Consider the following 12118-nt stretch of genomic DNA (forward strand, 5'->3'; position numbering starts at 1 on the left):
GTCTGACAGCTCCCAGGGCTTATGCTCACTACTTTGTTTCTTCAAGAGGAAAAAAATAATAAAAAAAAAAATTAAATCTCTGGCTGCCCTTTCAGATAGAGATAATTTGCGCTGGCTTCTCATCCCCTCTGTTCTCGTGTTCTAGTCCGTGCAACTTCGACCGCTCTGGATGTGTGTCTGAGCTGGCTCTTTCAGCCTCCCAGCTCTTCTGGTGATGCTCGACTCTGGAGCTCGCTCCCCGCCTGGGTTGCTATCCTGCCCGGGAGGAATGTCCCAGATCTCCCTCTGGCATTTGCCCGCTGTGAGTTGCCAGCGTGTTTCCCCCAGGGCTGCAGAGCCCTCGCTGCCACGTGAGCTGACTGGCAGCTCTCGTTGACAGCTCTGTTACGGTTGGCCAGGTGCCATTTGCATTTCTTTTAGCAACCTGTCATTTTCTGACAGTTTCCTTACGAGGGTTTTAGGTCCCACTTTCCACTGGCCCATTCTCCCTCCGAGCTGCCTCTCCAGAGGTGCGGTGGCAGGCACAGGGTAATGCCGGAGGGACACCACGGGGACCGAGCTCGTGATGCCGGGCCAGGCAGGCTGCAAGATCCCCTGTGCCTTTTTCCATCTGTATATTTCTGTTTGGGGCACTCGGTTTCTAATGCAACCAAGGAGAATCTTGGGCAGCGGTGGTCCTGATAGCAAACTTCTCAACTGGTAATTTTTAAGTAGTTGGTATGTGACCAATTACTTGTGAAGTAGGGAGTTTCGGGAGCCCAGGGAGTTTTGGAGCCCAGTCCTCACGGTGTCTGTCGGAGTTCAGCCTTTTGCGTCTGCAGGTTTCCATCTTCTGTGAAGGATCTGATCCATTTCTGCCCTCTGAGGGACAGGAGTGTGGAGAGCGCTTGGCATTAATGTGAAGTGCTCCTCTCCTGCGGCATTAAACAAGATCTACCTGCACCTCCAAAACTGTCCCTGTGGCCTCTGTACCTGCCCAGGAGTAGAGAGCAGGTCTTGTCTTCTTGCTTTGGTCTTTGCTGAGGCTCTGACAAGGTCGTCCAGCCAGGAACTCCTCCTGCTCCATAACATGGGCTTGCTGCAGCATGGGAGCTGGCGGCCGGGAGAGGAGTGATGGGGGTCTGAGGGTGCGTGCGTGGGGCTCTTTTAATCCTGAAAGCAGGGGTTTGAGGGTATTGGAGTGACCCTGAAAGCTCCGTACCTCTCCTCTCACCTTCCTCTTGTAGGACAAATGCCATGAGCTGTGTCTCAAGGACTTCAGAAGCGTGAGCGTGAATTTCAGCTATGCTCCCCTGCTCCCCTGACCTGTGGCTGAAATGAAGCTAAGGAGGGTTCAGCCCCGGTGTTTTCTGCCTCTTCCAAAGCCCAGCTTGGCCCATTGCCTTCAGGCATCGGACCTAGCCGCGGGGTTTGACGTGACACACGTGCAGCAACGTAGGCTGGAGCGGGGCAAAGCGATGGAGGCTCTTGGGGTTGGGAGTGGGGCAGGGTGAGGTGCCCTTTCTGGAGGGAGGGAGGGGAGCTGCCGGTTCCTGGGTTTCACCGAGTCAGCTAGTTCCCCTCCACGGTGCGGACCCCGCCACTGGCCTGGGAAGGGCTGTAAATATTTCGATAGCTCTGCCTGTTGGTTTTGGCCAGGGGCCCAGCCCACGTGATGGGGTTGCGAAGCCCCCCTCCTGGATCTGGCTGCCCGCCGCCTCCCTGCCATCTGCTCAGCTCTCCCCACCCCTTGAGGAAACGGTGGAGCGGGATCGGGGCGGCAGCGTCCCCTCCGTCCCCAGCGGTGCTCCCTGCGGGTACACGTCCCCGTGGGTGCACGTCCCCGAGGCAGCGCCAGCTGCAGCCCCGGGAGATCTCCTCGCTCTTTCCACGGAAAAGGGCTGCTGGTGGTTTCTCTGTGTTATTTCTTTGAAGGACCGTAGAAATCAGAGCTGGAGAAGACCCATGAAATAACTGTTTCCACATGCCCTCACCCACACAGCCAGGCTGGGGAAAAGCCTGTGCTCGGAGCAGCCTCTGCAGGACCGAGGGTTGTTGGAGTGGGTGATGGGATGGCTCCTACCGGGACAAAATTGGGTTTGTTTGGGCTGCTACTTCATGGTGGCTGCTGCTGGCAGGACATGGTGCAGTGCCAGGCCAGAAGGGGAAACTTCAGACCAAGTGCAATGTTTTCAAAACTGTCTTAATCATTGAAAATGTCTTCCAAAAGCACCTGAGAAAGGGGTGTCTGGGTGGCTGTAGGAGCTTGGTGCCTCATCATCTCCAGTCCCTGTGAAAACCATCTCTGGGTGGCTGACTGCACTGTTCATACCTTTCAAAATCTGCACTTTTGTCGTTAGTTGAGGAGAGCCCCTGAGTTATGTTTTCTGGTGTCTTTTTTATCCCTAGGACAGCAGGGACTGGATTAGTTATTGGCAGAGACCAAGAGCTGTGATGGTTTTGGCCAACAGAATACCTCAGTGAGATGGGGCTGTTGGAGTAAAGGACAAGGAATATTCACAAGGAGAGAGGAAGCCAGCTTTACTGAGACAGTGTTTTTATAGATGCTGAGGAACTCCCATTCCTGTGGGCTTCCCCATCTTTTCTGCTTTCCACAAGTAGGTGAGGAGATACCCCCGGAGACCTTTCTGCTATTCAAATGGATGTGCAAGAAACAGTTTTCCAGACTCCTGGGAGATCTGCATTTCAGCAAAATGGGAGTGAGCTCATCAGTTGGGAGAAATGCTCCTTCCCTCAATTGCAAAGGATATAATAAAGCGTGGTGTGCCCTCAAATCTCATGGCTTTATTACCCTTAGGAGCTCTGAATTCATTTTTGCTTGAGCAAATCCACATCCTGATTAAAATCCCAGTCTAATAAGCTGTTGACTCCAAATAAAGGCAGGATAGGAATAAACAATGAAGAAAAGTTGGCTTTTCCTCCTGCCCCAGTGGAAGGCTTTCTCCAGGCAGGCAGCCAGCAGTGATATAACCCCGTAAAGTGTTGTAGACTGGTAAGAAAGCTAGGATATCAGCTGAGCTTCCAACCAAAATGAGCTCATGCTGGCCTGCCAGCAAGTCCTGGGGTGAGGGTAAAAGCAGCTTGGATGCTTACTTAGCGTCAAGTTAACGCTTAGTTTGCTGATGGTATGGTGGCAACTGTAGAGAAGCTGTCAGATACTTCAGAGGTCACATTATGCAACTTTACCAGTTTTCATTGCAAACTGTGGTCAGCCAAACTGTCCCTGACCTGCTGAAGTCTAGAAGCATGTTCTTGAATGGGTATTGTGCCTAACCCAACGCAGAGCACTTGTCAAGCCACATTTGTTGATAAGTAAGCACAGTGTCTGGGCCTCCCTTGTAGCAAATCATGGTCAATCCAGGTGTCCACAGCTGTTTCCTTGTGTTTATGTGCGGAAAGTGCAGGTCCTTCAGCTCAAAAAAAGAATTTGTGAACGGAAGGAGAGGATTGTGGTTACCTGAATAAGGCCTGTGAGGCGATGCTGAGCAATTCGGATTTTGTCTGGGAGAGGGTGGTGTTGCCTGTGACACCTGGCCAGCTCACTGCAAGTCAGCAAACCAGTCACAGCTGTGTTTGGGCTGATCATCTGGTTTAAGAAAAGTGGTCATTGAACTGCTGTGTTGAAAGTACTGAAGTTCTTTTTTTTTAGCAGTAAGAATTTGCTTCATCTTGCTGCCTCTTTTTCTCTCTTCATTTGGAAGTGATTCTGCTGCAAAGAGTTTGTGGTTCCTCAGGAGTCTCCTCACCTTGGTAGGTCATGCTGCATCAGCTGTCTGAGCAGCAGAGTGAGATTTCAATTAGATTTTTGGTACAGCATTCAGGTTTGATGAGCTCAAATAATTTAGTGTTGTGCTGTCCATTTGAGTCTCCTGGTGTTTGAGTTTCAATATTGGGCTGGGATGTTGGTCACATTCCAGCATCTGGAGAAAAGTGCGTCTCTGTGGGAAACATTGTGGAACTCTTGAGAGATTCTGTTTTAAATACCAGAACATCAGCATCCTAAGAGCCTTCATGCTTCATTATGTTAAATGGAGTTCTAGCAGGTCCATTCACATGAGCTTCTGAAAGTTTTGTTCCTGCTTCAGTGAAATGATACTGGAATTTGTGGTGGAAATAAGCAGGACATGAGAGTTAGAAGAAAAAATGAATATGCCCTCATTCTGCTTAGTCAATCTGTTATCAATTAGTGAAGGCTGATGTTTGCATCACTTGAGTGTTACGCTGGCATCTCATCAAGGGTTATCTTTGGTTTCTGTGAGCAACAAGCGAGGACATTAGATAAGTAATTGCCCAATTCTGTTATTTGCTTGTTGTTTTTCATAGAAGAATAAAAAAAAGGGGTGGGTTTTTGTTTTGCCTTTTTTTTTTTTTTTTTGCATTCATCACCAGTAAAAGCTTAGTCATATGGTCTGTGAATAACCTGCAATTACTAGGACTGATTGTGTAGCTTTTTAAGGAACAGGAGGGTAATGTGCACCCCAGCAAGTTTAAGTAAACAGAACCTCAGAGCTGCTTGTGGAAGAACAGACGGAGTTTTGAACCTTGTGGGTTTGAGCTCTTGGAAGCCCCAGCCCTGGGACACAGGCTGGAGGTGGTGCACGGTATGGCACACTGCGGGTTGCGGTTTTGGGATCTTGACATCAAACTTGATGCTGCAGCCATAGATGGGGTAGCCAAGGCACAGTTATTAACTCATAATACTGTGTCTGTGTTTGGAGAGACTTTAGCTGTCTTTTTTACACAGAATTGCCCTTTCACATTTGATGTATGCCCCTATTTAGGGATAGGGAACTGTCTTAGTTCACAACTCTCCATAAGCATTTAGTGCATAGTTAAGTTGCAGCAGTGGAGCTTAATAATTTAATCTTACGTATTTTCTAGTAGTGCTGAAATGACTTTAAGTGGTCCCATGAACTTCCCTGATTGATGCTCAGCTGTGGGGGCTGCATTGGCAGCTTTAGCAGCATTTGGGTTGTGGTGCAGGTTGTTGGGTCATTCATCTCTGATTTCTTCCTCTCTTCCCTACAGGTGTACATTATCAAAGTCACCTGGTCCAATGGGTCCACAGAAGTCATATACCGACGGTACAGCAAGTTCTTTGACCTGCAGGTAAGGATTTTGCCAGTTTTGGGGGTTTTGACTTCAGAGGGTCGAAAGTTGTGGTCGGTTGAGAAGTGTGGTTTCTGCCTTACGCTAAGCATGCCTTTTGTAATCTACCAGAAAATGTTTTGATTTGAGGAAGCTTAAACACAATTTTGGACATCCTTGAGAAAGCAAGAACAAACAACCTCAAAAGCTGGACTCTTCACTCCAGTGCCTCTTGCATATCGGTGGGAACACCCTGGTTTTTTTGCTTGTCCCAGTGTTAAAGTTCTGCTGTCACTCCCTAGACTAAATGCACACAGGGCTGCATAGGTGTGTTTGAGTTCCTGCAACAGAAATCTGTGCAAGTGGTGGGGGTTTTGTTCGGGTTTTTTGTTTGCTTTGGGGGGGGAATTTTGTTAAAGTTGGACCCAAATTCCATTCCTGCGGAGCTAATACCATGCCTTTCCCAGCTGCTATCACAGCAAAACAGGGTTGCTGCTGAAAAGTGCTGATTCCCTGGGTCCATGTCTTGCTGGCTGGCGTTTCAGGGAGCAGGCGCTGGGGATATGACCACTGCCCGCGGCAGAGCAGCACCAGCCTGGAGGGCAGCTGACAGCAGCTGCTTTAGCAATTGCCTTCCTGGTGCAGGGGGGAGCCGGGAAGAAAATGGAGCCAGGAGGGAGGAAAGAGGCTGGAAATGCAATTGGGACAGGCTGAGTTGCAGAAAACCGAAGCCGGTGTTCTGGGCAAGCAGGCAAAGGGTGTTTTCCACCCCCTCCTTGGTGGAGATCAGCCAAGGGGTCTGGCTGAGCTTTATGAGCCAAAACACAGACTGAGCTGCTGGAACAGGCTCTGTGCAGATGAGAAAGGAAAATGCATGAAGTGATCTGTGGACCAGCAGCAGCTGCCAGAAAAATCACTGGCATGTCCCTCCTGGCCTGCGCGCGGGACTCGGAGAGGAGCTGGGCACCCTCTGCCTCCAGCGACCTGCTCACGTGAAGTTGATCCTGGCTATATGCTTTATTTGAAAGGGTGCTGTGGTTGCCCAGGAATGAGGATGCCTTTCCTGAAATCACTGCATCCAGACACAAATCCGCTGCTAAAATTACAGCGCATCTGGGCCTGCCCAGCGAAGCAAGCCCATGGGAATCCAGATGGCTTTCCCAGGTTCAGCTGGTCAGCTGGCTTCAGGTCAGCCTGTGAAGCCTGGGATTGTGCGAGACGGCTTCTCGCATCGATGGTGCCCTGTCCCCTGCCCAACAAGGGACCTTCTGCAGAGCGGTGGACATGGCCGTGAGGGTGACCACGTTGAGTAAGCCCTGGCCAGCCTGCGAGAGCCTGGCTTTGGCAAGAGCCTGGGTGTCCCTACCCTGCCCGTGCTGCCGTCCTGCGGCATCGTGCTGGGCAAGGGAAGGTAGGGTGGCACGGGCAGCTGCTGGTGCACACAGGGGTTAAGCTGTGTGCAGCTGCTTGTGTAACCAAGGAAATATTAAAGTAAATAAACAGGGAACAGCTGTTGGGCAGCAGCCAGGGCTGGAAGGAAATGGAGCTCAGCGCTTCCTTCTCCATAGCATCTCCTCTTCGCTGGTACTCCAAGGTGGCAGCCAAGCTTACGCTGGCGTTTGCTGCAAGGGGGGCACGGTCTTTGGGGGTTTACTGGTCATAAACCGGTGCCTCCAGCTGTGCTGTTTCCCTGGGCTGCCTTGCTCCTCGAGAGGAAGGACATGTAGGGAAATAGTGGTCATCCTTCCTCTCTTTCTCCCCTTTCATCTTGGCTGGAGCTATGCGTGCTCCTAGGTAGAAAGTGTCATCACTGGAGGCTGTCCGGAGCCAGAGACTCGAACTGGCTCTGCAAAACACACTGGGGCACCTTTAGAGGCAGAGGTGTTTTTTATATATATCATGGTGCAGATGGGAAAGTCTAAAGCAAACATCTCCCCCCTTCCCTGCTCCCTGCAGCTTTTTCTTTAAAAAAAAAAAAAAAAAGTAACCACTCCTTTTTGGCTCTGTTGAAAGAATGAATGAAATTGTGGTTTTTCCCTTCCTTCCCCCTTATCGCACATGCTTCCTGGTGTCCTTATTTTAAACTTGTGGTGCAGTACAGTGGAAATTGGATTGAAAGGCGAGGAGCGAAACAGATCCTCTTAGCACAGTGGAAAAAAATGCTCTAGGTAGGCTTGGTAGCACTAACTGTTGCCGTTGCTGGAGGCCTTTATTATATGACTGTTGGATGATTCTATGCCAATTTTAGCTCTTTAGGCAGAAATTTTCCGTGCTGGAAATTATTCATGCCTCTGGTTATTTAAAAAAAAAACAAAAAAACCAACCAAAACCAGCACCAAAAAAACCCACACAATAATTGATTGGCCACAATGGTTCGGCTGCTTCTGAAAACAAAGTAAGAAGGAAAAATATTTTCTCGGGTCCAGTTCTGATGATCTTTTTGACATGTTGGAGTAAGAATTGGAAACTTGAGTCGCAGGTGATCCCTGTGTCAAGAATCTGTCTTTCATCTTATCCACGGAAAATCCATCCAAATTTATTCATACTTAGGACCTTGAGCAACCACAGTACATGCATGTTTGGGTAGAGATATTTGTTAATTTAATATCTATGTTCCCTGTGGTTCAGGCTGCACTTTCCACACTCCTGCCAGAAGCCGAGCAGGGTTTTGTTTTTTCAATAGCAGCTCTGGCCATATTCGGGTGAAGTTTGGTGCACCCGCTTTTGCTGTCAGTCACCCTCCTGTTAAGCCCAGGCAGGAGGACAAGGAAGACATTTGATCCAAGTAGGAGAGACAACTTCTTGGGGCAGGAGCGAGGGCTGGTAGGGGCTGACCCCCAGGCTGATGTGATGCTGCGGTTCAGAGCAGCCCAGGCACAGTCACATGAGTGGTTGGGGATTTTCTCCTGATGTTCCCTGAGGGGCCACAGCGGAATCGCTTGTCACCTTCCATTGTGGCCAAACAATTATTTTAGGAGTAGAGCCAAGTAAAACACATGCGCATTTACTACTGGCAGCCTCACCGGCTAGCCTGCTCCCACTGCAACCGGAGGGCAAAGTGTCTGTCCCTCCCCAGCCAGGCAGGAATGACACTCAAAACACAAACTGCCAACTCAGCCGAAACAGGGGTGAAGCCTGGAGTTCTCCCAGTGCTGGTCTCTGCCTCCGCCTGGATGCGGAGACATCAGACCAGCCACGTTCCCATACTGGAATGGGGAATGTCAAAAGCCACCTCGCTGGTCGCAGTAATGCTGCAGGCTGTGCTGTTATCAGCTGGGAGCGTTCAAGGTTTTGTCTGAATACTGTGAACTTCCACAGCTCTTCCCTTCGGCTGTCATTGATACCCGAGGCTGGCCCTCTTCTGCAGAAGGCTGTAGCAGCCTTTCCAAACACCACCCTGCTTTTCTCTTCCAAGGGTGCCAAGACCTCCTCTCTCTGCCCAATTACCTTTTTTCATTCCGTTGACCACGCCGTGGGCCATCTGCTGTCACACAGGAGATTGTCGCCTCCTCTCTAAGGGCTGGTGACCGACACTCGTTCCCCGATTCAGCTCGTGTGTCCCAGCCTGAGGCGCAGGCTGCTTTCTCCCAGTCCCAGACCAGCATTTTGAGCGGATGAAGTGGTGAACCTCATCCCTGCGCGCAGGTCATACCCTCCCCTGGTCTGGGGTCATCGCAGGAAGGCTCGGCATATACCATACCAGGTGGTGAAATTGGGAAGGGAGTGCTTAAGCTGAGGAATATCTCCACCTCCTATACACTCCTCATTGCAGGAGGAAACCTTCAGGGACCTGGGCAGTGCTTAGGAGCATTTTTGCTGTGTAGATCCTCTGTGCTCAAGTTCCTACCACTTCCCCTAGCTTTCTCCATAAATGTTTTTCGTCACACGGCAATTTACATAAGAGCATTTTTTTAGGGATTAAAAAACAAGCCCTAGATGAAATTGTAATTCTAAAGTTTGAAACCTCGGGTAACTGTATGATTTGTAGTAAATTTGTAACTACAAATACTAAACTCAGTTTTGCATGAATCTCTTGGCTGGAGGAATAATTCCCTTTGAATAGGATTGAGGCTCTTTCGTAACACTCAGTATGCCAGATGTGAGCTATTGGGAGCAGATGGATGCTGTTCCTAAGAAATAAAGGCAATAAAACTGATGCTTGCAAGGATGCCAGTTGTATTCTGGACACTAATTGGGGCTGGCAGGTACGCTGGAAACGTTAGCTGGCATGGAAGTTGGTAATCAGATATGTGAGTGGCTGTCTCTGGTGGACAGAGATAGAGCATCAGGGTCTTGCATGCCTGAGAGATGTTTCCAGCCGTGCCGATGGGGGAAGAGCCGTGCAGTGACTGCAGGGCTCCATTGGATCGCGTCGGATGCATCACTCGGGCGGAGGTTAACAAGTCTCTTGGAAGGATCCTCTTGAAACGATTGGCTGTAAGGCACGACACTGTTGGTTAGAGAACAGATACTGGCTTGTATTTTGTGTTTTTTATGGAAACCCCCAAAAAGAAACATATTTTCCCCACTCTGTAATTATGAGCTCATCAGCCACGATGGTAGTCGTTTCAAGTCTTCATGTGACCAAGAGCCATTGTTGTCTCACTATGTTCCTAAAATGTCCTTACACCCAAACTTGACCCTTTTACACCTTTCCCGCTATTACCAGACCCCTGTGCTTTCCCCAGGCAGGAGCCCCGCTCCGCGTCCTTGGCCTCCTCTGCCTTTCGGCTGCAGCCATCCTCTACTTGACTAGGAGTCTTTGCCTGGCTCTTCTCAGTTCTGTCTTGTTTTGCATCCTGAACAGCAAGGCTTGTGTCTCCACAGTTGGGAGCAGACCCGATCGGTCACAAAGTGAGCTGCTTGCAGGCCGTGATGGAGCTGAGCCTCAAACCTTGCCCTTGGAGCAGGCTTTGCTGTTCATGCTGTGTCCTGCCTTCTCACCACTGAAGCAGTAGCTTCTCCTCTGGCAGGCAGCTGCAAGCCCTTAAAAATCAAACTACCATTCAGGGGTGCCCTCCTTGGGGACAGGTTACCCCAGGGTTTTTCCCCTTGCAGTCAGAAACCTTTTCTTCAGTCCTTGTCCCAGCTGAAGGCTGTGGGAGAGGGTGATGCTGCGTGGCTGCTCCTCTGCACAGAGGTTTAACTTTGAGCCAAGGGAAGGAGATGTGATGTAGCCTGGAGTAAGTGTGCTTGCCGTACGATTCTGAGACAGAACAATTGAGAATGTTAAACAACCTTAAAAATGGCTCTGGCTCTCTCCCCGACTCCTTTCTGCATGCGCATCGAGTGTGTTTCCCAGTCCTCTCGTTTTTCCATATGTTTAACAAATCTTTCAGGTTCTTAGCTGGAAACTTTCAGCTTTGACCCACCTGGAGCGATGTCATCTTGGAGAGAGTCCTGCAGCCCTCAGGCCAACAGCTTTGTGTGTAACACAAAAAAAAAAATAGGCTGTTGAAGTGGTGCCTACTTTTATGAGAAAATTGGCAAAAGGCAATGGTCTGTGCATGTTGTCTCAACGTGGAAGACAGATTAGCCCTTCTGGAGGGGGTTCTTCACCTGTTGTGTACATGCAGCCGCCAGGCAAAGATGGGGAGGGGGGAAAAGTCAGTATCTTAGTAATTCAGACTGTTTTTAAATGAAGCACTACATTAAAATGAGCTCAGAAGACACTAGCTGGCACACAGAGAAGAATTGTTCTCATCAGCCTGTTTCAGGCAGTTGGACTCTTGAAAAATTAAAATGAGCCTCGTGCATTGCTTCCAGTACTGTGAGCCCTGTGCTTGCCTTCCTCTGCCTGCACTCCTCCTCCTCCTCTGCTCTTTAAGCTGGGTTCCTGGCAGGGCACATGGTTCACAAAGGTGAAGTAAGTGTTATCTTAATTCTCCAGATGTTGAAAGCACGGGGCAGGCATGCTGAGTAACGTGTCCCGTACAGCACAAGGCTCCTTCAGGTGGGAACGCAAGCTGAGGCACCGCTTGGATTTCACCCCTCTTCTGGGTCACGTCTGATCCTGGCGGCCCCTTTCATGAAAAAGCCCCAAGGCAGCTCGGCTGTGCTGTGGCTGCAGGAGATGGATGTCTTTTTGTGTCCAGGGATTGTAAACAGGGCTCTTTCGATAGCTATTTCGTAACAGGAATCTTGTTTCAACACTTTGGGGATTTCTTTTTTCTCCAGGGTTTATGGAGTTCAGCAAAATTCCGCGCAGTTGCATGTGCAATGTACTTCGTGGTTTCACCCTGCCACAAAAATAAATCACCAGGATCTCGCTTTTAGACAGCTGGATCATGAAAGACAGGCCGTTGCGTGACCAAGGACAAGAAAAAACCCACAACTTCCTACGGTGAGGTTCCTGCTACAAAGCACCAGTGACTATTTTTTTCCTCTGTGCCCAGACTACACTGAGAGCTGTGAGCTTAAGCACCATATGCAGAAGTATAGAAATAGCGAATTGCCATAATCAAATTTGAGAGAAGAAACACTTTCCATTAAATAAGGAGTACTTCTGCCTGTAGAAGAAACAGCCAGTATTTTTCCAGCAGTGCAGCAAAGATCTTCATCATTCTCCTCTCTCCCTCCACAAAGAACACGTACAGTCCGATGCACTTCAGCCTAGTTAAAAGTTGGCTCCTTAATTTTTTCTCTCTCCAAATGTCTCCCATTTATAGCTTTCCAGCATTTGGCAGCCGGGAGCCAGCCCATTCCCGTGCGTGTTAGCGCCAAGGCAGGTCAGTGGAGTTAAAATTGGCTCTAGCTGGCACCCTGACTAGCTGCTGCATTCTGTGCCTGGCAGCCGAGCGGGGCTGCGAGCTGCTGAACGCCGTGCCTGCCTCTGGAAACGGCAGCCCATCCTCCGCGAGAGTCGGTGTTGGATGAAAGTTCTCAGGGCCAGCATACACCTGGGGCGAGCGCGGCAGCACCAGGCAGTGTGTGTCTGCAGCGGAAATAATTTCCAGTTCTCGTAGCTAAAGCCTTTCTTGACCAGCTGCTGGGAGCAGCGCTCGATGTTTTTTGGTTTAGTTGCAAGCTG

General features: G+C 49.8%; 1 protein-coding gene across 4 annotated transcripts in view; it reads left to right on the forward strand.

The window, feature by feature from the left end:
- SH3PXD2B (SH3 and PX domains 2B) overlaps positions 1-12118 on the forward strand; it is a 79938-nt gene that overhangs the window by 8189 nt on the left and 59631 nt on the right. For all 4 annotated transcript variants that reach the window (XM_049829966.1, XM_049829969.1, XM_049829968.1 and 1 more), the window contains exon 2: positions 5029-5109. In XM_049829966.1, coding sequence (XP_049685923.1) covers positions 5029-5109 — 81 coding nt within the window. The remainder of the gene's footprint in view (positions 1-5028; positions 5110-12118) is intronic.

This window comes from Accipiter gentilis, chromosome 26 (genome assembly GCF_929443795.1).
Source record: "Accipiter gentilis chromosome 26, bAccGen1.1, whole genome shotgun sequence".
Taxonomy (NCBI): Eukaryota; Metazoa; Chordata; class Aves; order Accipitriformes; family Accipitridae; genus Astur; species Astur gentilis.